The 24,844-nt window shown below is 30.4% G+C and overlaps 2 protein-coding genes and 19 non-coding genes across 21 annotated transcripts in view; 7 read left to right on the forward strand and 14 right to left on the reverse strand.

Moving 5' to 3' along the window:
- Window positions 1–16,447, reverse strand: part of LOC145751823 (inter-alpha-trypsin inhibitor heavy chain H5-like) — a 34,328-nt gene extending 17,881 nt beyond the window's left edge. The window contains exons 1-10 of the mRNA XM_082567939.1: window positions 16,105–16,447; window positions 15,395–15,643; window positions 14,787–14,919; window positions 14,242–14,372; window positions 4,514–4,646; window positions 3,830–3,924; window positions 2,667–2,761; window positions 1,957–2,064; window positions 1,409–1,527; window positions 212–319 (exon numbers count right to left, since the gene is read on the reverse strand). Of these exons, the coding sequence (XP_082424065.1) occupies window positions 212–319; window positions 1,409–1,527; window positions 1,957–2,064; window positions 2,667–2,761; window positions 3,830–3,924; window positions 4,514–4,646; window positions 14,242–14,372; window positions 14,787–14,919; window positions 15,395–15,643; window positions 16,105–16,388 (1,455 nt within the window). The 5' untranslated portion in view covers window positions 16,389–16,447. The remainder of the gene's footprint in view (window positions 1–211; window positions 320–1,408; window positions 1,528–1,956; window positions 2,065–2,666; window positions 2,762–3,829; window positions 3,925–4,513; window positions 4,647–14,241; window positions 14,373–14,786; window positions 14,920–15,394; window positions 15,644–16,104) is intronic.
- Trnap-agg (transfer RNA proline (anticodon AGG)) lies at window positions 5,071–5,142 on the reverse strand. The gene has a single exon. It is a non-coding gene; the product is annotated as a tRNA-Pro (tRNA).
- On the forward strand, window positions 5,330–5,401 carry Trnap-ugg (transfer RNA proline (anticodon UGG)). The gene has a single exon. It is a non-coding gene; the product is annotated as a tRNA-Pro (tRNA).
- On the reverse strand, window positions 5,830–5,901 carry Trnap-agg (transfer RNA proline (anticodon AGG)). The gene has a single exon. It is a non-coding gene; the product is annotated as a tRNA-Pro (tRNA).
- Trnap-ugg (transfer RNA proline (anticodon UGG)) lies at window positions 6,555–6,626 on the forward strand. The gene has a single exon. It is a non-coding gene; the product is annotated as a tRNA-Pro (tRNA).
- Window positions 6,946–7,017, reverse strand: Trnap-agg (transfer RNA proline (anticodon AGG)). The gene has a single exon. It is a non-coding gene; the product is annotated as a tRNA-Pro (tRNA).
- Window positions 7,660–7,731, reverse strand: Trnap-cgg (transfer RNA proline (anticodon CGG)). The gene has a single exon. It is a non-coding gene; the product is annotated as a tRNA-Pro (tRNA).
- Trnap-ugg (transfer RNA proline (anticodon UGG)) lies at window positions 8,188–8,259 on the forward strand. The gene has a single exon. It is a non-coding gene; the product is annotated as a tRNA-Pro (tRNA).
- On the reverse strand, window positions 8,577–8,648 carry Trnap-agg (transfer RNA proline (anticodon AGG)). The gene has a single exon. It is a non-coding gene; the product is annotated as a tRNA-Pro (tRNA).
- Trnap-agg (transfer RNA proline (anticodon AGG)) lies at window positions 9,487–9,558 on the reverse strand. Its single transcript has one exon. It is a non-coding gene; the product is annotated as a tRNA-Pro (tRNA).
- Window positions 9,662–9,737, forward strand: Trnap-ugg (transfer RNA proline (anticodon UGG)). The gene has a single exon. It is a non-coding gene; the product is annotated as a tRNA-Pro (tRNA).
- Trnap-ugg (transfer RNA proline (anticodon UGG)) lies at window positions 10,172–10,243 on the forward strand. The gene has a single exon. It is a non-coding gene; the product is annotated as a tRNA-Pro (tRNA).
- Trnap-agg (transfer RNA proline (anticodon AGG)) lies at window positions 10,568–10,639 on the reverse strand. Its single transcript has one exon. It is a non-coding gene; the product is annotated as a tRNA-Pro (tRNA).
- Trnap-agg (transfer RNA proline (anticodon AGG)) lies at window positions 11,448–11,519 on the reverse strand. The gene has a single exon. It is a non-coding gene; the product is annotated as a tRNA-Pro (tRNA).
- Trnap-cgg (transfer RNA proline (anticodon CGG)) lies at window positions 12,142–12,213 on the reverse strand. The gene has a single exon. It is a non-coding gene; the product is annotated as a tRNA-Pro (tRNA).
- On the forward strand, window positions 12,678–12,749 carry Trnap-ugg (transfer RNA proline (anticodon UGG)). The gene has a single exon. It is a non-coding gene; the product is annotated as a tRNA-Pro (tRNA).
- Window positions 12,922–12,993, reverse strand: Trnap-cgg (transfer RNA proline (anticodon CGG)). Its single transcript has one exon. It is a non-coding gene; the product is annotated as a tRNA-Pro (tRNA).
- On the forward strand, window positions 13,318–13,389 carry Trnap-ugg (transfer RNA proline (anticodon UGG)). Its single transcript has one exon. It is a non-coding gene; the product is annotated as a tRNA-Pro (tRNA).
- On the reverse strand, window positions 13,673–13,744 carry Trnap-agg (transfer RNA proline (anticodon AGG)). The gene has a single exon. It is a non-coding gene; the product is annotated as a tRNA-Pro (tRNA).
- Window positions 15,923–15,994, reverse strand: Trnap-agg (transfer RNA proline (anticodon AGG)). The gene has a single exon. It is a non-coding gene; the product is annotated as a tRNA-Pro (tRNA).
- Window positions 16,448–18,119: 1,672 nt separating the features above from the next.
- LOC145752013 (mitochondrial dicarboxylate carrier-like) lies at window positions 18,120–24,729 on the reverse strand. The gene is made up of 9 exons (XM_082568194.1): window positions 23,842–24,729; window positions 23,440–23,559; window positions 22,958–23,069; window positions 22,516–22,606; window positions 21,504–21,618; window positions 20,977–21,069; window positions 19,875–19,955; window positions 19,319–19,375; window positions 18,120–19,243 (listed from the first exon to the last, which is right to left on the reverse strand). Exons 1-9 carry the CDS (start codon window positions 23,932–23,934, stop codon window positions 19,142–19,144), a joined length of 864 nt encoding a protein of 287 aa, XP_082424320.1. The 5' UTR covers window positions 23,935–24,729; the 3' UTR covers window positions 18,120–19,141.
- Window positions 24,730–24,844: the final 115 nt, after the last annotated feature.

Below are 24,844 nucleotides of genomic sequence, written 5' to 3' on the forward strand. Positions count from 1 at the left end.
ATTTATTGAACTAAATTGCCCAAGTTAAATTTTTTGTCATTTTTCTTGACTTTTTTGTTTAGTAAACAAAAATTCTCTAAATAAGTGGGTTATCTGATTACCTAAACCCTTTTAAAATAGCAATCAACAGTTATTAAAAATTTGACAAAAAAAAAATTAATAATAAAATTGTAATTAAAAATAAATCGTAATTTAATTATTAAAATCTAACCTTAGCTGAACATCGTTGTGAGCCAGAATCCAATGAAACCTCCCAGCTTCCGAAATTATCTCCAACCAACAACCTTCCTTCATATAAGTTTCCTATTTGGGTTTGGTTCTATAAATAAAAATGTTATAAGTTTAAAAAAAAGATTAGTAAGTATTTACTGGCAACATGGTGTAATGGTAAGAACACTTAGGTACACTACATGGGGTCGTGGGCTCGATCACAACTGCTCTCATGCTGTACCGCCTTTGAGTAAGGCGCTATAAACAGTATAAACTTCTACTTCGCCAACACTAAATTAGAAGCATAATAATCAGGCAAATATAAATCTATAATCTCCCAAACTGCCAAAGGCAACTCAAGACTAGGATGAAGTAACTGATGTTACTTTATGTTTAGGTCGCGCATTCGACTTTCCTTTCACAGGCCAGATATTATTGATTATAACTACCCAATGAATATTAAACAAATTGTTTTCGGGTTAGTAGGAGGGCATACTGTTTATAGTGTTTTATTAAAGGCAACTACAGCAAAAAAACAGAGGAGTTTAAACCCAGGGCCTCATGTAGTGAATCCAAGTGTTTTACCCATTACAACAATAAGTCATTAACATAACAATACCATTCAATAACTTTAATTCATAAGTTATATAAGTAGTCTTTTGTATTAAAATTACACTTCAATAGCAATTTAATATAGTTGTAAATAAACAAAAATATTTTTTTTAAAAAACGAGCATTTTTTAGTACTCGGACGCAAGTAATAATTTGTCATAACTGAAAAAAAAACACGAGGTTTGGCTTTTTCCAATAATTTATAATCTACTCTCAATTGTATCACTTTATTTAAGCAACGATGGCGCAACAAATACACTTTTTACATAGTAAAATTTTACGAAATAAATTTAAGACTTTTACATTTTTGTTTACACTTAAAATGATATTGCTACCAGCGGTAAATAGTTTTGCCAACGTTAAACACTTTATAATCCATAAATAAGTGTTTTTTGGCAAATTTTGCAGTTTTAAAATTTTGTGGGAAAGATTCTCGTAAACAGTTATATACGTTTAAATGACGTCATAACCGAGTACTCGGACTCGGCCAAGTATCGCGACAAAATACTCGGGCTCGTCGAATCCAAGTAAATTGGATTTAAGCCCATCCCTAAATTCATAAATAACTATAAATGTGTTAACTTACCATAATATCAAGTTGGTTTCCATTAAAAGTAACGGAAACGTCTTGGCATGTTCCAGTTAGCTGAAGAAAGACTTCAAAAATTGAACTATCCACATTTACTTCAAAACTCCCTTCTCCCCCTATGAATAAAATAAAACAACTTACAACAGTCAATACAAAATAAAAACTTAAAAAGCTAAAGTTTTTTTTTTCGTAAATATTTAACCTTGATTTGAAATTGTCAATTTTACAGCCTGAACATAGAGTCACATTTACTACCCCAGCTCAGTCTTCAGTTAACTTTGGCAGTTTTAGATATTACCAATTATATTTGCCTGATAATATCCCTGCTAATTATTTTTTTAGCAGAAGTTATTACGTTAATGGCTCCTTACTCAAAGGCTATGGCTTGAAAGCAGTGGGGATAGAACCCAGAACCTCATGTATTAAAGCCAAGTGTTTTAACTGCCACACCATGCCATTAGGTATTATATATTATAAATTTTAAGTCTGATTGAGGTAAACTACAAAGTTATTTTAGAATTATATTGAAAGAAAATTTAGCAAACCTGATACAAAAGAAAGCCCAATATCAACAACTCCTTGTTTTACAGTAGAGTCGATAACTTGAGTGGCTCGGAAGATGTCGTCTTTGGAAACAACTAAAACATTTCCCCCTAAAAATGATTAACGTAAATTAAAAGAAGTCCCAAACAAAAGTTATGAATAATATAATGCTATATTATATAAAATAATGTTTTTTTGTTTTGTTATTTTGTATATATCTTTAACCTTGATGTGGATAGGTCGAATACGCGACCTAAACATAGATGAACATCAGTTACTCCGACCCAGTCTCGAGTTGCCTCCAGCAGTTTGGGATATTATACAGATTATAATTGCCCGGTAATTATGCTGCTGATTAAGTGCTGGCTCAGCAGGAGTTTATACCGTTTTAGCGCCTTACTCAAGAGCGCTACAGCTTAAGAGCAATGGGGATTGAACCCATGACCTCATAGTTGTGTAGCAAGTGTTCTTACCACTACACCATGCTGCCGGTATTTTTATTTATTCTAGAATTTATTCGGCCCTCAGTTTTTTTAAAATTATGCAATTAGCTTGTTGAAATTAAGTTTTTAATTCAGATTTTAACACATTTCAGTCACAACTCTTGGTAAAGTAGAAAAGTTCGTAACTTTAAATTCAAAAAAATTTACATTATTTAACATTGTCACTAAATTTTTATAAAAAATTAAAAATTAAAATAAATGATGTTAACCTGTGCTATCTGCTAAATAGCGATATAATTCTAACCCAAGCTTGTACGAATCAGTTGTGCATCTTTGTACTGTTAATGGGTCTGCGTTAGGAAACCTTAGAAGTAATTTTTACAAATTAAGAATGTTAGTTAACAACCTATCATACAATTAAAACAAAAAAAATCAGGTTTGGATTTATTTGGACCGGCAGCGTGGTGTAGTGATAAGAACACAAGCTACATCACTATGAGGTCGCGGGTTCAATTCCCACTGCTCCCATGCTGCAGCGTCCCTGAGTAAGGTGCTATAAACGGTATAAACTCCTGCTAAGCCAGCACTTAATCAGCATTATAACTATCAGGCAATTATAATCTATAATATCCCAAACTGCCACAGGCAACTTAAGACTGGGTCGGAGTAATAGTTGTTACTTTATGTTTAGATTGCGCATTTGACCTTCCCACATTGAGAATAAATTGATATATACAAAAAAAAATTGTTTTCAATGTAAAAGGGTCAAAATCACAGCCCAAATGTAAAGTACCCTTGGTTACCCAGTCTTAAGTTAACTTTTGCAGTTTGGACATTTTTGTATATAAATACTTGATAATTAACATGTTAATTTGTTTTTAGTTAGACAAAAGTTTATATTGTTTTTATAGCGCCTTTCTTAAAAACATGAAAGCAGCGAATATTACACTTAGGATCTCATGCAGAAAACCATATATTTTTTTTTGTATATATCTTTATCCTCAATGTGGAAAGGTCAAATGCATGACCTAAACATAGAGTAACATTTGTTACCCCGACCCTGCCTCGATGTGCCTTTGGCAGTTTAGAATATTATATATTATAATTGCCCGGTAATTATGTTGCTGATTAAGTGCTGGCTTAGCAGAAGTTCGTATCGTTCATAGCGCCTTACACAAGGGCGCTACAGCATGAGATCAGTAAGGATTGAACCCACGACTTCATGTGTGGTTTAAATCACCAAACCAAATCAAATTATATTAAAAAGTATTCATAAATACATAAATATCTATACAGTATATTTTAATAAAATTTACTCTATGTTAAAAAATTAAAATTATGTTACAGCAACAGAATTACTAAAATTAAAAAAATACATTTTAAAAATTATTTAATAATCGCACTGCAAAAATTTGTTTTTCAAATAATTCACCTGCTAAAGAAATTACACATCGTTGTTGGGATACGATTTGTAAGAAGAAAAGTGATCGTAATTTCTTTCTGAAGTGCTTGGGCAAGTAGGCCATCCTAAATAATGTTTTGATTTTATCACTTTAAATAAACATAAAACAAAATTTAATTTTGTTACAACATTTCTTTTTTTTATAAATATTTTTATTCTTGATATGGAGAGATCGACCTCACAACCTCAACATAGGTTAACATTTCTACCCTGACTTAGTCTTAAGTTGTCTTTTGCAGAATATTAAATATAATTGCCCGATAATTACACTGTCCATTAAGTGTTAGATAACAGAAGTTCATACTTGGTATAGCGCCTTACTTAAGAGCGCTACAGCATGAGAGCAGTGAATATCAAACCTAGGACCTCATTTAGTAAAGCTAATTTCAGTAAAAAAAAACAAGATATGTCCCCAAAATGTTTTCCCTATGCAAAATTTGATTTAATTTATTTTGTATAATTTGTCAACTTACAAAATAAGATTGTGGCTTATATTAAAACCCCCTAAAAAGTAATAACGGCCCCCAAAAAAAGTAATTTAAATTTTATTAATTAATTCAAGTTTTAAAAAACAACGTTTTTGGACGGGTGTAAAATAATTTCTAGGGGGAGTATAATTATCAGGATATTTTTAATTTCTATAAACTAATTTACCTGCAACTCGACGTCTTTAGCATCGATATCTGTTATTACAAAAATCGTGGATCCCGCTTTGCTGTTCTCTATTGCTTGTAAAATACCTCGCAGTGCTAGTTCAGGGGCATCCCCGCCGCCGTGCGCAAACAACCTTGAAAATACAATTTATGTTAAAATGTAAATATTTCAATAACGGTATTTTAACACGAATTAGATTTTAATTTTTGTTTAATTAAAAATAAGTTTTTTTTATAAAAAATTACGGGACAAGGCAGAAAATGGTCGATTGTCTGTAAAATGGCGTATTTCGGCAAAATGTTTAGCGATAATTAAGCTGCGAGCGCAAAATATTTTAAACAAATAAATTCAAATTTATTTGATAACGTTGCCGAAGAATAAATTAACATTTCGTGATAAGCTTTCCATCACTAAAATTTTATATTTAATCCACACTTGAAAGAATGAAATGCCCAAGGCACTTTCACTACAAATTTATAATTGACTTTCTAAGAACAATTTCTTGAAGAATAAGTATAGTAAGGTTTAAATATTAATACAATAAAAAAAGTAATTAAGGGCTCGTCCGGGAGTTGAACCCGGGACCTCTCGCACCCTAAGCGAGAATCATACCACTAGACCAACGAGCCACATGTTTGAAACCATTGTAAAATTGTGGGTTATTGGAACAGGCTTCGTATTTTGTGTTCGTTGAGTAGTTTTATTTTTTAAAATAGTTGTAAGTACTTTAGTCAGAACACTTTTACTTTATGTAAATACTTGTCGTAGTTTTGAATAAACGCATAGGATCAATACTACCGCGATATATTATTATGTGGCTCGTTGGTCTAGGGGTATGATTCTCGCTTTGGGTGCGAGAGGTCCCGGGTTCAAATCCCGGACGAGCCCGTTTTTTATCAATTTTTTTTAAATTTAACACGCTTACAATGAATTGTCGCTTAAAGAAAAAAAACGTTTTTTAATAATCGGAGAACATGATTTTCGCTTTTGGCACAAACGACTTAACTTGGAGTAAATATCAAGCAGTTTTGTTTTTTAACAATAGAATTAGGTCGCTAGCGCTAAGCCAGACGATTGCGCGTATTCAGTATAAAAATCCTGTCCATTGATTTAATTAAAATGGTAAGCCAAAACATGCTAAACAAAAATTTTGAAAATTTACCTAGAATTTTATCTTTACCCTTTAATTAGTATATAAGTCTAATTTCTAAAAAATGTTTCTCTGCAATATTTTAAACTATCTATTAACGTTTATTATTGTGAAAAACTAATACCATCTATTTTTGCATGTTTAAAATTATAGTTAACAAAAGTAAGGGCTCGTCCGGGAGTTGAACCCGGGACCTCTCGCACCCTAAGCGAGAATCATACCACTAGACCAACGAGCCAAATGTTCTAAATCCTTGCAGAATTGTAGGTTATTGGTACTTCAGTTTAAAAAAGTACTTCAGTTAAAACACTTTTACTTTATGTAAATACTTGTCATAGTATTAATTCGAGCGCTTAGAGTTGATACTGTGACCAACATGACCAACTGTAACATGTGGCTCGTTGGATAGGGTATGATTTTCCTAAACATGAAGTTACATTTGTTACCTTGACCTAGTACAAAATAATCGGGGACGCGGAATTTGAGGGAATGGAAAATAAAGGAACGGAAAATAAAGGAACCGGAAATTGAAGGAACGGAAAATAAAGGAACCGGAAAATGAAGAAACGGAAAGTAAAGGAATCTGAAAATGAAGGAACGGAAATTGAAGGAAAGTAAAAAAAAAAGACGGAATCTTAAAAATAAAACGCGGTGTCATACTAATTTATTTTTAATCTTATGGCTTAATTACAACTCTATTTGTACTTGTTAATTTGTATACCAAATTACCGATGCACCTATACTGGAACCGTAAATTTTGTAGACTCATTCGTATTAGAAAATAGCGAAACTTTATAATTGACTAATTTATTGTTGTTTAAATTGCCAGGAGCGATTTATAATTTTGAAATCGAGCGAAACAGTCAGTTTTAAAACGCTGTTTTGTCATCTGGCTCGTTGGTCTAGGGGTATGATTCTCGCTTTGGGTGCGAGAGGTCCCGGGTTCAAATCCCGGACGAGCCCGATTTATTGTTTAATTTTGCATTTTTTGTTATAAAACTTGACTGTTCAGTCGTTGTCTTATTAATATTATAGAGTTTTTGTTTCTTTAAAATAAATAATTGTAAACACGCTTTAGTATCGATAAATTTAATTTGAAAATTTATTTCTGGTTTTTAATTTGTAAGTCGAATCGCCGATAGCGATTCAAACAGAATCCAAAACTTTAACCGCAACAAAATAGGAGTCGCTACTTCCAGAATAAAAATACTTTTTCAGTTACAAAGCACGAAAATTTTATTAAAAAGGTATTATTAAATCAACATAGATTAAAACAAAAGATGGGCTCGTCCGGGAGTTGAACCCGGGACCTCTCGCACCCTAAGCGAGAATCATACCACTAGACCAACGAGCCAGATGACAGATAAACGCGTGGTCTAAGTTTCCTTTCAAACTCCTTCGACTGAATTCCAAAATCAAACGGGAGCGGTTAGTTTTACGGCGTAGTTGTTATTTGTGGCGCGTTGGTTAGGGGTATGATTCTCGCTTTGGGTGCGAGAGGTCCCGGATTCAAATCCCGGACGAGCACTAATGTTTTTTTTAATTTTTTTGAACTCTTAATATACTCAAAAAGACACATCAAATATTTAGCGCATAAAAAGTATAATAATCAATACCCAATATTTTACAAAGTATGCTGCAAGCCAATATAGCTCTACTCTCCCAAACTTAAATATTTAATTAAATTTTGTAAGTCGAATTGCCGGAGGATATTTCGAAAAACATTTAATTTTCAACCACAACATAATTACGACGCCCTATACCTTTTCAAACAAATAATTTCCCAGATTTTAAGATGACCCAAACTTAAAATAATTTTGCAAGTTAAAATATTAAAGCAAATTATATTATAATAATTGAATTAACATATTTTTATTATTTCGGATATACATAACATAAAGCTTGCAAATTTACAGGTTCTTAAAAAAAATTTTAAACCAAATTACTTTGACTAAGTTATTTTTTTAAATTCTCTATAACATTTTTTCAAAAATAAGGGCTCGTCCGGGAATTGAACCCGGGACCTCTCGCACCCGAAGCGAGAATCTTACCCCTAGACCAACGAGCCAGATGATCACAAGTATATGCAATTTTAGTTTTTTCCAGATGTATTAACAAAAGACTTCGAACAAACAGAATTCGCATTATTTAGAATTTATACACATACGACATGGCTCAATGGTCTAAAAGTATTATTGTAACCTTAAATAAACTAATTTTAAAGTTGTTTGGGCACAAATTTTTTCTCAAAAGTGAACAAACTAATGCTTACTTAAAATTCTATTTATGTTTGCCAATTTGTAAATGGAATTACCGATAGCTATCCGAGTGATAAGCTTAAATTTTAACCGCTGGTAAATTATATCATTTCACCTAAACTAGAATCGTAAGTCTAAAGAGTTGCTCGTATTAGAAAATAACAAAACTTCATAATTGACTAATTTGTCGTTCAAATTGCCATGAGCGATTTAATTTGTTTAAAATCGAGCGAAACGGTCGATTTTATGGCACGATTGTAATATGTGGCTCGTTGGTCTAGGGGTATGATTCTCGCTTTGGGTGCGAGAAGTCCCGGGTTCAAATCCCGGACGAGCCCGATTTTTTTTTAAATTTGCACTTTTTGTTATACAACTCAACTGTTAAGCCGTTGACTTATCAATATTATAGAGTTTTTGTTTCTTTAAAATAAATAATTGTAAACACACTTTAGTATCGATAAATTTAATTTGAAAATTTATTTCTGGTTTTAATTTGTAAGTCGAATTGCCGATAGCGATTCAAACGGAATCCAAAATGTTAACCGCAACAAAATAGGAGTCGCTACTTCCAGAATAAAAATACTTTTTTAAATACAAAACACGAAGATTTTATTAAAAATGTATTATTGAATCAACATAGATTAAAACAAAAGATGGGCTCGTCCGGGAGTTGAACCCGGGACCTCTCGCACCCTAAGCGAGAATCATACCACTAGACCAACGAGCCAGATGACAGAAAACCACGTGGTCTAAGTTTCTTTTCAGACTCCTTCGACTGAATTAATTCCAAAATCGAACGGGAACGGTTAGTTTTACGGCGCAATTATTGCCAGAGGTCCTTGGTTCAAATCCCGGACAAGCCCGTTTTTTTAAAATTTTTTTAAACTCTTAATTTACTCAAAAAGAAACACCAAATATTCAGCGCATAAAAAGTATAATAACCAATAACCAATATTTTACAAAGTGTGCTGCAAGTTTATATAGTTCTACTCTCCCAAACTTAAATATTTAATTAATTTTGTAAGTCGAATTGCCGGAGAATATTTCGAAAAACATTTAATTTTAAACCACAACATAATTACGACGCCCTATACTTTTCAATAAAATAATTTTCCAGATTTTAAGATGACCCAATTTAAAAAAAACTTTGCCAGTTTGAAATATTTAAGCAAATTGTATTGACATCTTTTTTATTTTGTATATACATAACATAACGCTAGCAAATTTATAGGTACTAAAAAAGATTTTAAACCAAATTACTTTGACTAAGTTATTTTATTAAATTCTTTATAACATTTTTTAAAATAAGGGCTCAATTTTAACAAATATAAGGAAGTACACGTCACGTTTTATTTGTATATTAAAAAATGTTATAAATAAATATTGTAAAATATATTTTTGTTAATTTGTAAGTCGAGTTGCCGATAGCGATTCAAACGAAATCCAAAATTTGAAATAGGAGTCGCTACCTCCAAAATAGAAATACTTTTTTAGTTACAAAACAAGTGGCTATTAAATTTTAATAAAAAGGTATTATTGAATCAACATATATTAAAACAAAAGATGGGCTCGTCCGGGAGTTGAACCCGGGACCTCTCGCACCCTAAGCGAGAATCATACCACTAGACCAACGAGCCAGATGAGCGATAACCGCGTGGTCTAAGTTTTATTTCAGACTCCTTCGACTGAATTCCAAAATCGAATGGGAACGGTTAGTTTTACGGCGCAGTTGTTATATGTGGCTCGTTGGTCTAGGGGTATGATTCTCGCTTTGGGTGCGAGAGGTCCCAGGTTCAAATCCCGGACCAACGAGCCAGATATTCGAAAGCACACGCAGTTTTAATTTTTTCCAGATGTATTAACAAAAGACTTAAAAAACAGAGTTCGTATTATTTAGAATTTATACACATACGATATGGCTCAATGGTCTAAAAGCATAAAAGCAATAAATTTAAAGTTGTTTGGGCACACATTTTTTCTTAAAAGTAAACAAACTAATGCTTACTTAAAACTCTATTTAAGTTTGCTAATTTGTAAATCGAATTGCCGATAGCTATTCGAGTGATAAGCCTAAACTTTAACCGCTGGTAAATTATATTATTCCACCTAAACTAGAGTCGTAGGTTTCTAACGACATATTAAGAAAATATATACTTTATAATTGACTAATAGGTGTTTAAAGTGCCCTGAGCGGTTTAATTTGTTTAAAATCGAGCGAAACAGTCGATTTTACGGCGAAAATTTAAATATGGCTCGTTGGTCTAGGGGTATGATTCTCGCTTTGGGTGCGAGAGGTCCCGGGTTCAAATCCCGGAAGAGCCCGTTTTATTTTACATTTTAAATTTTTTGTTATAAAACTTGACTGTCAAGCCGTTGTTTTATTAATATATTTTAGTTTTTGTTTTTTTTAATAAATAATTGTAAACACACTTTAGTATCGATAAATTTAATTTGAAAATTTATTTCTGGTTTTAATTTGTAAGTCGAATTGCCGATAGCGATTCAAACAGAATCCAAAACTTTAACAGCAACAAAATAGGAGTCGCTACCTCCAGAATAAAAGTACTTTTTTAGTTACAAAACACGTAGCTATATTTAATTTTAATAAAAATGTATCATTGAATCAACATAGATTAAAACAAAGATGGGCTCGTCCGGGAGTTGAACCCGGCACCTCTCGCACCCTAAGCGAGAATCATACCACTAGACCAACGAGCCAGATGATAGAAAACCACGTGGTATAAGTTTTTTTTCAGACTCATTTGACTGAATTCCAAAATCGAACGGGAATGGTCAGTTTTACGGCGCAATTATTGCAAGATGTCCCAGGTTCAAATCCCGAACAAGCCCGTTTTTTTTAAATTTTTTTAAACTCTCAATAAACTCAAAAGAAACACCAAATATTTAGCGCATAAAAAGTAAAACAACAAATACCCAATATTTTACAAAGTATGCTTCAAGCTTATATAGTTCTACTCCCTCAAACTTAAATATTTAATTAATTTTGTAAGTCGAATTGGTGGAGGATATTTCGAAAAACATTTAATTTTAAACCACAACATAATTACGACGCCCTATACTTTTCAAACAAATAATTTCTCAGACTTTAGCAAACAATTATATTATAATAATTGTATTAACATCAATCTATTATTTCGGATATCGATAACATAAAGTTAGCAAATTTATAGGTACTAAAAAAAGATTTTAAACCAAATTACTTTGACCAAGTTATTTTATTAAATTCTTTATAACATTTTTTAAAATGAGGGCTCAATTTTAACAAATATAAGGAAGTACACGTCACGTTTTATTTGTATATTAAAAAATGTTATAAATAAATATTGTAAAATATATTTTTGTTAATTTGTAAGTCGAATTGTCGATAGCGATTCAAACGAAATCCAAAATTTAAAATAGGAGTCACTACCTCCAGAATAGAATTACTTTTTTAGTTACAAAAGTCGTGGCTATTAAATTTTAATAAAAAGGTATTATTGAATCAACATAGATTAAAACAAAATATGGGCTCGTCCGGGAGTTGAACCCGGGACCTCTCGCACCCTAAGCGAGAATCATACCACTAGACCAACGAGCCAGATGACAGATAACCGCGTGGTCTAAGTTTCCTTTTAAACTCCTTCGACTGAATTCCAAAATCAAACGGGAGCGGTTAGTTTTACGGCGCAGTTGTTATTTGTGGCGCGTTGGTTAGGGGTATGATTCTCGCTTTGGGTGCGAGAGGTCCCGGATTCAAATCCCGGACGAGCCCTTATGTTTTTTTTAATTTTTTTGAACTCTTAATATACTCAAAAAGACACATCAAATATTTAGCGCATAAAAAGTATAATAATCAATACCCAATATTTTACAAAGTATGCTGCAAGCCAATATAGCTCTACTCTCCCAAACTTAAATATTTAATTAAATTTTGTAAGTCAAATTGCCGGAGGATATTTCGAAAAACAATTAATTTTCAACCACAACATAATTACGACGCCTTATACTTTTCAATAAAATAATTTTCCAGATTTTAAGATGACCCAATTTTAAAAAAACTTTGCCAGTTAGAAATATTTAAGCAAATTGTATTGACATCTTTTTAATTTTGTATATACATAACATAACGCTAGCAAATTTATAGGTATACTTAAAAAGATTTTTAACCAAATTACTTTGACTAAGTTATTTTCTCAAATTCTCTTTTTTTTCAAAAATAAGGGCTCGTCCGGGAATTGAACCCGGGACCTCTCGCACCCGAAGCGAGAATCATACCCCTAGACCAACGAGCCAGATATTCGAAAGCACACGCAGTTTTAATTTTTTCCAGATGTATTAACAAAAGACTTAAAAAAACAGAGGTCGCATTATTTAGAGTTTATAGACATACAAAATGGTTTGATGGTCTAAAAGCATTATTGTAGCGTTCAATAATATAAATTTAAAGTTGTTTGGGCACACATTTTTTCTCAAAAGTGAACAAACTAATGCTTACTTAAAACTCTATTTAGGTTTGCTAATTTGTAAATCGAATTGCCGATAGCTATTCGAGTGATAAGCTTAAACTTTAACCGCTGTTAAATTAAATCATTTCACCTAAACTAGAATCGTAAGTCTAAAGATTTGCTCGTATTAGGAAATAGCAAAACTTCATAATTAACTAATTTGTCGTTTAAATTGCCATGAGCGATTTAATTTGTTTAAAATCGACTAAAACAGACGAAACAGTCGATTTTACGGCGCAATCTTTAAATGTGGCTCGTTGGTCTAGGGGTATGATTCTCGCTTTGGGTGCGAGAGGTCCCGGGTTCAAATCCCGGACGAGCCCATTCTTTAAAAAATTTTTATTATGTTTATAATAAAATATTAACGTCGCGGTCTGTTTGTAAATTTAAAAAGTAACAAACTGGAAGAATAATATTCCAAATAAAAAAAAATTTAACCAAATTACTTTGACTAAGTTATTTTACTTAATTCTCTATTACACTTTTTAAAAATCAGGGCTCGTCCGGGAATTGAACCCGGGACCTCTCGCACCCGAAGCGAGAATCATACCGCTAGACCAACAAGCCATATGATAAACTAGCTTGATGGTCACTTCCAACTATTTTTTCCCAAAAGTAAACAAACAAAGTTTAGTAATCACATTAAATTTATTTGTGTTTTTTTATTTGTAAACCGAATTGCCGATCGATATTCAAATGAAAAGCTTAAATTTTGACCGCTGCTAAATTATATCATCACACTTAAACTAGGATCGTAAGTATAAAGACGTATGTATTCGTATCAAAATATATACTTTTTAAATGATTAATAGGTGTTCAAATTGCCATGAGCGATTTAATTTGTTCAAATTCGAACGAAACAGTTGATTTTACGGCGCAATTGTAGTATGTGGCTCGTTGGTCTAGGGGTATGATTCTCGCTTTGGGTGCGAGAGGTCCCGGGTTCAAATCCCGGACGAGCCCGTTTTTTTATATAATAATTTTAACTTTTATGAGAAAGTATACACATCACGTTTTATTTGTATTTTAAATTTTTCTATAAATAAATACTTCAAAAGATATTTTTGTTAATTTGTTAGTCGAATCGCAGAAAGCGTTTCTAACGGAATCCAAAATTTTAACCGCAACAAAATAGGAGTCGATGCTTAAAGAATAAAAATAATTTTTGAGATGCAAACCACGTAGATATTAATTTTAATAAAGAAGTATTATTAAATAAAGAGAAATTAAAACAAATTACAAAAACGGGCTCGTCCGGGAGTTGAACCCGGGACCTCTCGCACCCTAAGCGAGAATCATACCACTAGACCAACGAGCCACACTTTCGGAACGACTTATTTTTCAAGCCGATGCGCAGAAACAAAAAAACTTATACAATAACTTTTAAATCAAAACCAATTCACTAACCTAATACCAAAAAAGTTTTAAAACTATATAATATTACTTATTTTTTAATATAAGATATTTATCCTCGATGTAAGAAGGTCGACTGCACGACCTAAACATAGAGTAACATAAGTTCCCCCCGCCCCATTCTCAAGTTGCCTTTGGCAGTTTAGGATATTATAAATTATAATTGGCCAATATTTATAAGCTGCTGATTAAGTATTGGCTCATCAGGAGTTTAATGCCGTTTATAGCACCTTACTCAATGGCGCTACAGCATGATAGCATAGGAATTGAAACCACGACTTCACGTGGTGTAGCAAGTGTTCTTACCACTACACCACGCTGTCGGTACTTGATAAAAGCTGCGTTATTTCCGCTATCTAATTCTATAAACCTTTACCCCAGGTAAAAATTGCAATAAAATACCTGTCGATGGCTTGCTTAAAAACATTTGGATTGTTTGTTGACGTAATAGGTCCTACTGTTGGGTCATTAAATGGTACGAGGACGAAATCCTGGGGCTGATCTAGCGAGCCTTCGCGTTCGTCAATGATTTGCTGTTAAACAAATTGTGACGTCATAATTTCAGTTGTATTGTTGTCTTAGGCAGTTTTAGATATTAAGTTTGTACCGTTTATAGCATCTTACTTAAGGGTGCTGCTACAACATGGAAGCAGTGAGAATCGAACATACACCTCACGTTGTAAATATTCTAACTAACCACTACGGAACGCCGCTAATATTTTTTACTAGTAAATATATTACAGATAACACATTTATAAGGAAAATTCTAACAGGTTTTTAAATATCAAACTATGTATATTTAACGATGTATTTTCCATAATTATGTGACACGGTCATTATAAAAACACACCTTAAAATTTATCGTAAACCGAATCAGTTCTGTTAGGCTGTGACTAATGTTAAAACTATTATGTCAAGGTAATTAGTAAAATAAAAGAATAACTTACTTTTGCCCGTTGTTTAGCAGCAGCAATCTCGCCAGACATACTCCCCGTGTCATCAATGGCAAACGCTAAAGTTGTACCGGAGCCCAGATCCAGGAACCGACCGAACCGGAATTCACCGATTTCATTTCGAACCCTGCGTTAAGAAAATTTAGATTTAACTACTGCTTGCGATTTCAAGCAGTATTGTTTCTCGCGGTGCCTGAAGCTGTTTTATTAAACAGTTCGTTTTGAAATTTCTTGTGTTTTCTTTAAGCAAGAAATTACACATTTTCTTTAAAAGGTGCGTTTGATTATCGCTGATCTTAAAACCTTATCTAGATAGCATTTGATTAGGTGTAGTCGTATTTTGGTTGCGCTAGCCCTATTAGTTTAAATTTATGTTTGTAGCCTAAAAGTAAAGCATTATATTCGACATTACCTGTTGTGTATATGCCTTAACTAAACACTTAAACTGCAGGATATGTATCCTTATAAAAAGCTCAGTGTGTAACATTAACATGCAAGTTTATTTATGAAACCTTGTTTTTAATATTACAAAATAACTTAGCAAGTAAAATGTATACAACCGCCAAGTTGGTAAAAAGAGTATATAAAAGTTTGTCCCTTACCTTTCCAGTTCAGTAATAATCACTTGCGAAATGCTGTCAACAAACTCTTCACTAATACAACGATAAGAATTCCAAAATGGCGACCCACTGGCATAATCTTCAACGTCCAAGTATAATAGCAAGCCAAACTTTTCGCGGGCTAGCACATAACTCGAAGCACGAGCGTAAGTGTAAATATTTTCGCGCAAAAATATTCGGTCACTGTCTTCCTGGTTTGGTCCCTCAGGGCCCGGGTCCGAATAATAAATTCTAAATACATTTTAATGCCTAATTAGATAAAAGATTTAAAAATTAAAAGATGATTTTTAAAGTAATAAGAACACTTTTACGTTAGAAACGTTATAATGAATTGCCAATCGTGGGTATATAAGACCAACAAAGCGGTTAAGTCAATTTGACAAGCCCTAACAAAACAACAAACAGAAAATAGCATGACCAAATACGTCCAGGCTTTCCTAATAATTTATTTTAACTAAATACTTCTGACAATCTCTTGTTAGACGAATTTATAAAAATAGAATAAAAGAAGGGCTCGTCCGGGAGTTGAACCCGGGACCTCTCGCACCCTAAGCGAGAATCATACCACTAGACCAACGAGCCACACGTCGAAGGGCAGCGTATTCATAGTTTTTTAAACTTTTCATTAGATGTTACAGCACGTTGGTCAGAAAAAATAACTTAAAAAGAGTTTTAAAAATAAATTAGTCTACCTTAAAATTGCAAGTTCGAAGTCCCGGGGCGTTGCATGGGGTCCATAGAACTCCCGAAATAGCGCAACCGGGGTAAAATCGTTGATCAAGTTGGGGTCCAAAATGGCGTTGGTCGACCGGGGATTGTCCGAAAAATAGGTGGCGGAATATTGCACCAGGGTGCGGGTCAAGAGGGACCGGAACGGAACGCAATTCCGGACTTGGTCATCTTCCGGCGGAATGACGGCACGAACTGTTGCTAGGACGACCAAAAGAGTCGTAACCTGAAGAATGATGCTGGCCATCACGTGATCAAAAGTTTAAAATCTTCTTTTAGTGTAAATTTTCTTAAGTTTTGCTTAGATTAATATCTAAAAAATTAAAACAAAGGTTAACCAAGATGACAAAGTAAATTGCTACATGTTACCGCCATTACGTATAGTAGCTGATATACATGACGTCACAATTAATGAAGGATATTGTCACGCCTATCTAAGTGTCAGTTTAAATTATAATTGACTTTAAATTGCTTTAATTTAAACTTGTTTAGTAAGATCAAAAAATTACAGACTATTTCTACGAAATTTAAACAAAATTGTCAAATATTTATAGAAATTATAAAAACATAATAAAATCACCTTTGGCTAAACGAGCTAAAATATTGGTTTATAAAACACGTATATCTACAGTTTTTTAACATGCCAATGTATCATATAAACGCAACTTAATCTATGTCTAACCCTTAAGGCAAAAAGAAAGCGTAATAAAATATTTTTAAAAAAATATTTAAAAAAAAAAAAAAAAATATTTAAAATTTTGAATAAAACACAATTATATGACTTTAAAATAATCAAAAAAATGTTAAGATTATTGTTTAAATTCCATCGCTTATCAAACTTATGATTAAGATTTAAATGTGATAAAGTAAGATAGGTTAAGTGCTAGTTTTATCGTGGTTTTGTCGTTTAAAGGCAAATTAGACTCAGAACCAATAAATAAAATAAATATTCTACGTAGCCTAAAGTTGAGTTTGCTATAAAAATAAACACCCATTTACATAATATTTAACATAATTTAAACCAAAATAAACTTTAGTTACTAACTTTCTTTTTATTACTATTTTATATATAAAATATTTATTATTTTTGTAGCTAATGTAATATTTTTCTCTAAATTTTAACTAATGTCATAATATTATAAATTAAACAATTGTTTCTGTTTTTCAAGCTAAAGCAATATTTTAATAAACTATCCGATGGTACTAAAACATTGAAACTACAAATACTAACAAGTAATATTTAATATATAAACTAGAATTAAAACAGACTTTATTCTAAATAACTAAATTTACGAATATCTAAAAAAGTTTAAACAAATAGCGACCTTATGCATTGTATATAACAAAATAATCGCAAATGCGTTGTACTTATAAAAAAATTTCAATCAAATTTTTCCTAAATTGCCTACAGGGCATGTAGATAGAGAGTGACGCTAACGTTCAACTAATACTTCGTGTTAAAAACGTAAATGGTTAAACTTTTTTAGAGGAACACCTACTCTTTATAAATAAAAACAAATTTAAAGGTCAAACAAGAATTACATTTTTTTTTTAAGTTTTTTTAGTCGTATTATTTAAACAATTCAAAAAAAGTCGTATTAATTTAAAAAAAATGTTTGTTTTTCTGTATATGTTTCTAAGTTAACCAAAAATGTTTTAAAATATTGAACGTCACTGTCATTTAAATCACCTTGTGACGTCATAAAACCTTTAATCGTCATTGTCCAAAACTAGTTTTCGTTTTAAAAGCGAAAATTCCACTTAAAATTCTTTTTTAAAACCAGCATAATTAATTTACTTCAAATTTTAGATTAAAATTTCACATGTATGTTTAAAAAAATAAAATTATTTGAATACTTAAAATCACAATAACTTTATTATTGAATAAATAAAAATTTTAAAAATGGGATCACCCAATTTAGTACTTTTTTATAAAAATTCTATTTTGTAAAAGCATGAAACTAATTCTTTTTAAATTTTTATTTTGTTTTAATAAATAACACAAAGTTATAAAACACACACATCTTACAAAGAATAAGACTCTCTTGCGCCAACGCGCGGTAAATGATTCCGCTTTTAAATTAAACCAAAAAAAACAAATAACATAAATTTTTTTTGATTAAATTCATTTTTCTTTTACAATTTTATCTTAAAAATCAAAAAAAAAATACTATCTTAACAGTTTTTATGCCTAAGTTTCCAAAAAAACATAAAATTAAATATAATTTTGAAATATGCCGAAAAATTTGCTGACTCAACTATTTCTATGCTGTTTGCTAAAAACCGTTGACAGCATTTGCATATAAGCACAAAGCATTAAAAAAAAGGCAAATAGCATAAAATTGTAACATAAAAATGCTTAAATTACAAAAATATGTGATATGGCAAAAAAGCAAAAAAAAATTGCAATAAAATATGAAAAACTTGTTAAAATTTCGATATTTTTCCCAAAAAAATTACAAAAAACATGATTGTAAAATCCAAACTAAACAAATTTAAAAAATATGCCACCATAGGTAAAAAAAAAATTAAGAAAAAAATAAAACAATAGCTAAAGCAAAAAATTAATATCCGAAAAACACACAAAAACACTTTGAAGACAAAAAACAACTTTTTTACTTGAAATTATTCAAGTTTTCACAGGTTAAAACAATTTTTAGCAAGAAAAACACAATGCCAAAAATAAAATTAGTGATTTTAATACAACATTGCACTCTAATAAATATAACATCTTCTGTAAGCATAGTTAGAGTTCAATAAAGGCAAGATACCCCCGTTTGCCATTGAAAACTTCATTAAAAATATAAATTACCAATAATTTTGAATAAAAAATGCATTTAAAATGTAACCCTGACACAACATTTTAAATTATTTACCCTTAAAACAATTTTAAGTCTTAAGATTTTGGTACAAACCCCCTTTTCGTGAATAAACAATAAAAAAATACATCTTTTGAAAAATACACAAAAATATAGCCTACACATTTTAGCACCAAAAATTTTAAAATTTTGTTTCCTTTCCATACCTTAACCTCAACTGTTCTTTAAACAACCAGGTTAAAATTGTTTGAGGTCCAAGTCTAACAAAGGCTGGGACAAAACCCTGAAAACCCCCAAAAAATATAAAAATTAAAAAATTTTTGAAAAAACAAATCTAAAAAAATTTTTTTTTTCTTACCTTAAAAAAGCTTAAAGGGCCATGTTTACCCGTTTCTTTAACGCAATGCCAAATACTCTGCAAAAAAAAAACACAAAAAGGTTACTAAAGCCTGTTATCACTAACAATACAACATTTTCCACTTTGCAATTTTTTTTTTTTTTTTTTTTGTTTTGCATTATAGAAAATTACTATCTTTAAATGATGTATTTTACAGTATAAGAGAATTGTGTTTAAATTTAGAGATATGACCTTTTTTAAATAGACATTTTATGTTCTGTTCGAGAAGTATTTTTATATTTAATGACATTACAATACTATAAAATATATTTTAAAGGTTAATTAGCATAATTGCATAAACAAAAGTTATTTTTTAAATTAAAAACAATTGTGAATTAAAATTTAAGGCAAATTTATAATAGAATTTATTTACCATTTAAGAAAAGGACATAAATAAGTAAATAAAATTTTTTTCTATTATATTTTTTTAACAACAAAAATAAAATATATCTTTTGAATGAAAAATACATTTTTATCAATTTAAAGACAAATAAAATCTATAGAAACTTTTCATTACCTTATATTCTCCTTTTTTAGCATTCATTAACCTTGTTTTCATAACATCAACTGGTTGGGTTATGGTGGTTGCAATTCCGCCCTTGATGTTAAAATTAAAATGTTTATAAATAATAAAAAACCTTTTTAGTTGTTTAAATCTTAACTTTTGCTCTAAAATAATATTTCCATATTACTCAGATTTTTTAAATATAAATTCATAGTTGTGTTATGTTTTAGGCCTATAATAAAGTTATTATCTACATTAGCAATAAATTTAAGATACACAATGTTAAAGAGGGCCGACTTTATAGCCTATACATGGGGTTACAGTTGTTACTGTGACCCAGTCTTGTTAGGTTTTTTGACAGAGGGTGTTTTGACACCTTACTCAAGGGCACAACATGCATGTAATTAGTGGTGATCAAACTTAAGACCTTATGTAGTAAAATCAAGTCATTTAACCACTACACAACTTGCCTTGTTCTTATTAGGTTAATTCGTTAATAAATTAAATGACATAATAATAATTGCAATTTAAAAATTTAACTAAGTAATCTAATCTATATATAATAGAGCTTAGTGGATAATATATATATTTGTGCAATGTTCTTATATATATTTTTTGTGAATTTTCAAAAAAAATGAGCATTTTTTTCAATGCTAGGTAGACTGAATTTAAATAAAACTTTTGTTAACTGTGTCAGCAGTTTTTTAACTGAAAAACCACAAGATTTCAGTTAACCATTTAACCATGGCCTTGTATCAATATTTGAGCTCGTTGGTTTTGGTTATTGTCAACTTCAGGTTTACTGATAAAAAATGACTTATAATATGCCAGCAACTTCAGCATTATCTTGAATATATTAGTACTAAAAATGCTTGTGCAGCATTCAATATTGTTTAAAATATTGGTATATATATTTAGTATTTAACATACCATACAAATATTCTGATTTTAACTTTGGACACATAATTAAAAGATGTAAAAAAATTAAAACATTGCGCTATTTTAAACAAAGGCAAAAACTATATATATTTTTTAGGTTCTATTTTATTGCGAAAAGTATAGCCTAATTATTGTGTGTATTTAGTATTTAGCACTATAAAATTTTAATACTTACTGCTAATAAACTGGCTGTAAAATGGGTGTAAATGTTGTCATTAAAAAATGATGTCTTTAATAAATTTTCCTTTATCTGATCATAAAATGCTATCTGAAAATTAAACATAATTTAAATTAAGTATATACATCATTTGGGTGCATAATTTTTTTGAGTAAATAATTTTTTTTTTTAAAAGAATTTTTTTTAAATATATTAATACATGTATAATTTACACATTGATTTAAAATGTTTTTATAATTTTTCTAATAAAAAAAACTAACAATAGCCTAAACATTAAAAAATCAAGTATATATACAATCTGTACCTAAAAAATAATTATTAAAAATTTTTATCTAATTTATTTACACTACTTAAAAAAAATAAAGGATCAAATAGTTTGAAAAAATCAAATAAATTTAAAATAGGTTAGAGTTAAAGTAAGCATTTGGTTAAGAATTCCGACTTAATTTGGTATATATTTTTAAAAACTAGCCTATTTTAACTTTACTTAAAAAATTATTAAATGAAATATTCTTATGTAATACCTGTGCTATAGTGATTAGAACCGCTCTGCTTGATGCCATTGCCACTCCATTGAATAATGCAGAAACTCCTTCTTTAGAATAAACTTTAAATAATCCATCGAACACATGCTTGTAACTAAAATATTAAAAATAAAGTAACATTATTAAATAATTTTTTTGAAATTAAAAATATTTTTACTGAATAGACATTTCACCGAAAACCAAAATCTATTTTTTAGTGAGTTTTATGTTCATAGTCAAATAGGTTACCATAAAAAAAAATATAACGTATTTTAATGTTAACAACCAAACATTAAAAAAATTTTTTTTTACTTTTTAAAACAATGTTTCAAAAAATATGCAAAAAAGAAAGCTCTTTTGTTTATTGCTAGATATGCTTAAAATTTAACTATTTATAACCTATCAATTATTTAACACAACAATTAGCTTGGGATTATAAACACTCTTAAAAATCAATAAAAGAAAGCAGACTAACAAACTACATAGTATCTAAAGGGGCTTATAATCAATATACAAATGTACAAGTTAATATTATTTTACTCCCAAGTGAATAGAACAAATAGTTTAACAATGTATAGGGCTTTTTAGAGTCACCAGTATTATTATATAAAACAATTAAACTAATTAGGTAAAAAATAAAACAATTGTTTTTTGATAAAATAACGGTTAAATTTTGGTAATTTACATATTTTTTTAAACTATTTGACTAAATGGACGTTTTCCGAAAAACTAAAATTTCAAAAACAATATTTTTCTGAAATTTAGGTCAAAATTTGTTTGAAATTAAAGGGCATTTCCCGAAGAAGGGTAGGACTTAGGAGGTGTTATTAGAAAATATTATTTTGTGATGGCAGTTTTGAAAATATAGTTTCCAGCCAAATGCTTCCTTACAAAATAAACATGATCAAATAGATAGAGTGATCAAGGGTTTGATTTTTAATTTTAAAAATTGATTTTTTTAAATCATTTTTACCAATGCCTATAAAACTTATTTTAAAACAGTTTTGCTTACTTTCTTCTTTGATCAACAGGTAATTTAATGTCGTTCTGTAACCTTACGTTTATGACATCACAAGGTGTTCCTACTATACCTCCGATAAAACCTGGTTGCAAAAAAAACAATTTTTTAAATACTAAATCAAATATATATTATATATATTTACTAAATTCATATATGTCATAAAAAATACAAATCTGTTTATTATATATATACTTGTTAAAAGAATAAAAGAAGCATATAGTATATTTTAAAGTGTGTTGTATGGTTACAACATTTGGCTTTAAAACATAAGGTCTTTGGTTCGATTCCAACTGCTTTCATGTATCCCTAAAATCCTTAGGTAGGCGCTATAAACATTACAAACTTTTGCCGACCATAAAAATCAGTGGGCAATAAGCTTTATAATATTTCAAACTGACAATATTAACTTGTAATATTAATAAAATTTATTTACCGGCTACTGAAGCAATCATCATTTTTTGAAAAATTGTTGGATTGGATTTTTCACCAGCGATAACTGGTCGTAATATATCATATATTGCAAATCTTGTCATTGAATAAGTCATCTGTAGTAAAAAAAATGTTTTTTATGCCTATTATAAAATGGTTTTGATTTCTTTACAAAATTTTTTTTTCAAAATAACAAGTTATTTATATATACTAGTTGAATGCAGACTCTATATGCTGCATTTCATTTGTCGTAATGTAGTTGCAATTTGCAACCAATATATGCTTGTTAAAATTTACTTGTACATCACAAATAACAATTTTTTCATTTTAAGGTCTTTAAATTGGTCATACATATAACATTCACTAAACTTCTTTGTATAAAAATATGCAAAAACAAATAAAAACACACAATAATAAAAAATGTTAAATTACATTTAGAAGAAAAACATTATAAAATAACCTAAAACAAAAATTAAGCTTTAATACCTGTCTTCCTACTGAAGCACTTATTCCATTATAGAGCGCTAAAACACCTTGACTTCTTACAATATGGACTGCCATTTGTGTACCCCTCATTTTGCTGGCTTGCTGGGTTTGCAAGTGAACCTACACAAATTTAATTTTGAACAAATTATAAAATTGATTGCAAGTTTTTTTTGGGCTCAGCGGAAGTTTGTATTGTTATAGCACTTTACTCATGGGTGCTATAACATCGAAGCAGTGCGGATCAAACCCATGACCTTATATATTTGTATAAAAGGCCAATGTTTTGACCCCTACATGACATCAGTCGCTTTCTTATATTATTTTATGTTTTAATTATGTTATTTTTTAATAAAACCTTTAAATTTACACATGGAAACAATTTTATGCTAATTAATATTTTACCTTTATAAGATCTAAGGGGTGAGTGCACATTGCAGCTCCTGCTGAGGCAAAACCACCATGATACCATAACGACGTTTTGTTGGTTTGTAACATGCTTACTAAATCTAACTGTGCGCTTTTTGATGCTGTATGTTACTTATAAATGCTGTTGTAAGCCGTATTAACGCAATAATCTTCAAAAAACGTGTCCAAAGTCAAATTAAACAGTTAAATCGCGTTGGGGACAACCAAACGGATATACCTAACGATTAATTGCTTTTTTTTATACCGCGCTGACCTAATTCTGCAAAAATAAGTTGAAGATAACGTTCTATACTTTTAAAAGACGGCGATAACGTTCGTAAATAACCTTGCGGACTTTGCAACTTTCAAAAGTGCTGAAACACCATTCACTCATTACTCATCAAAAAAAACCCGACTTGTCGATAACAAATGTCCGTTACAGTCGGGCGCTTTCATGGTTTGTAGTTTGTCCCTAATAAATTAAGTTTCGGTCGTGAATTTAGCGCAAAAAAGTGACTTTAATAAAAAATTATTGCCTGATTTTAGCCTTTTTAAAAATTTAAACTATGCATATTTTGCCTACATGCCACAGTCTTTCAAATTTTGGACATTTCTGAAGTTAAGATCTAAAAGCAAATGTCGATTTTTAACTTCATTGCCGAGTTCAAACTAATGATTATTGCGGGACCTAACCTTCTGTTGGCATGATAAAGTGGTAAAAACATTTGGCTATATTGTATTTCGTCTATGGTTTAATAAATAAAGCCTAATGAATATAAAACCCGACTTCTATTCTAATAAGACAAATCTAAAAACTTAAATTAGGTCGATATAACAACATTAACCCGATAAAAACTTTAAATTTAAATGTTAGTGTCCATTTTATTAAATAATGTACTATCTTCCCTCCACCTTAGCAAAAGTAGACACAGAGTACACCCTTTTTAGGTAATACGAGAACATGAAAGTGATTGTAACCTATTGTTCTTCACTCCTGGTT

Source organism: Corella eumyota, chromosome 5 (genome assembly GCF_963082875.1).
Source record: "Corella eumyota chromosome 5, kaCorEumy4.1, whole genome shotgun sequence".
In the NCBI taxonomy this organism is placed as follows: domain Eukaryota; kingdom Metazoa; phylum Chordata; class Ascidiacea; order Phlebobranchia; family Corellidae; genus Corella; species Corella eumyota.

What these genes read in the sequence shown, in the direction of transcription:
- LOC145752013 (XM_082568194.1), bottom strand. Translation starts at nt 23,934, where the DNA reads ATGTTACAAACCAACAAAACGTCGTTATGGTATCATGGTGGTTTTGCC. An exon ending in ACCCCTTAGATCTTATAAAG is followed by an intron (nt 23,560 to 23,841) that starts GTAAAATATTAA and finishes AAATTTGTGTAG; the next exon opens with GTTCACTTGCAAACCCAGCA. An exon ending in TTACAGCCAGTTTATTAGCA is followed by an intron (nt 19,956 to 20,976) that starts GTAAGTATTAAA and finishes TTTAACATCAAG; the next exon opens with GGCGGAATTGCAACCACCAT.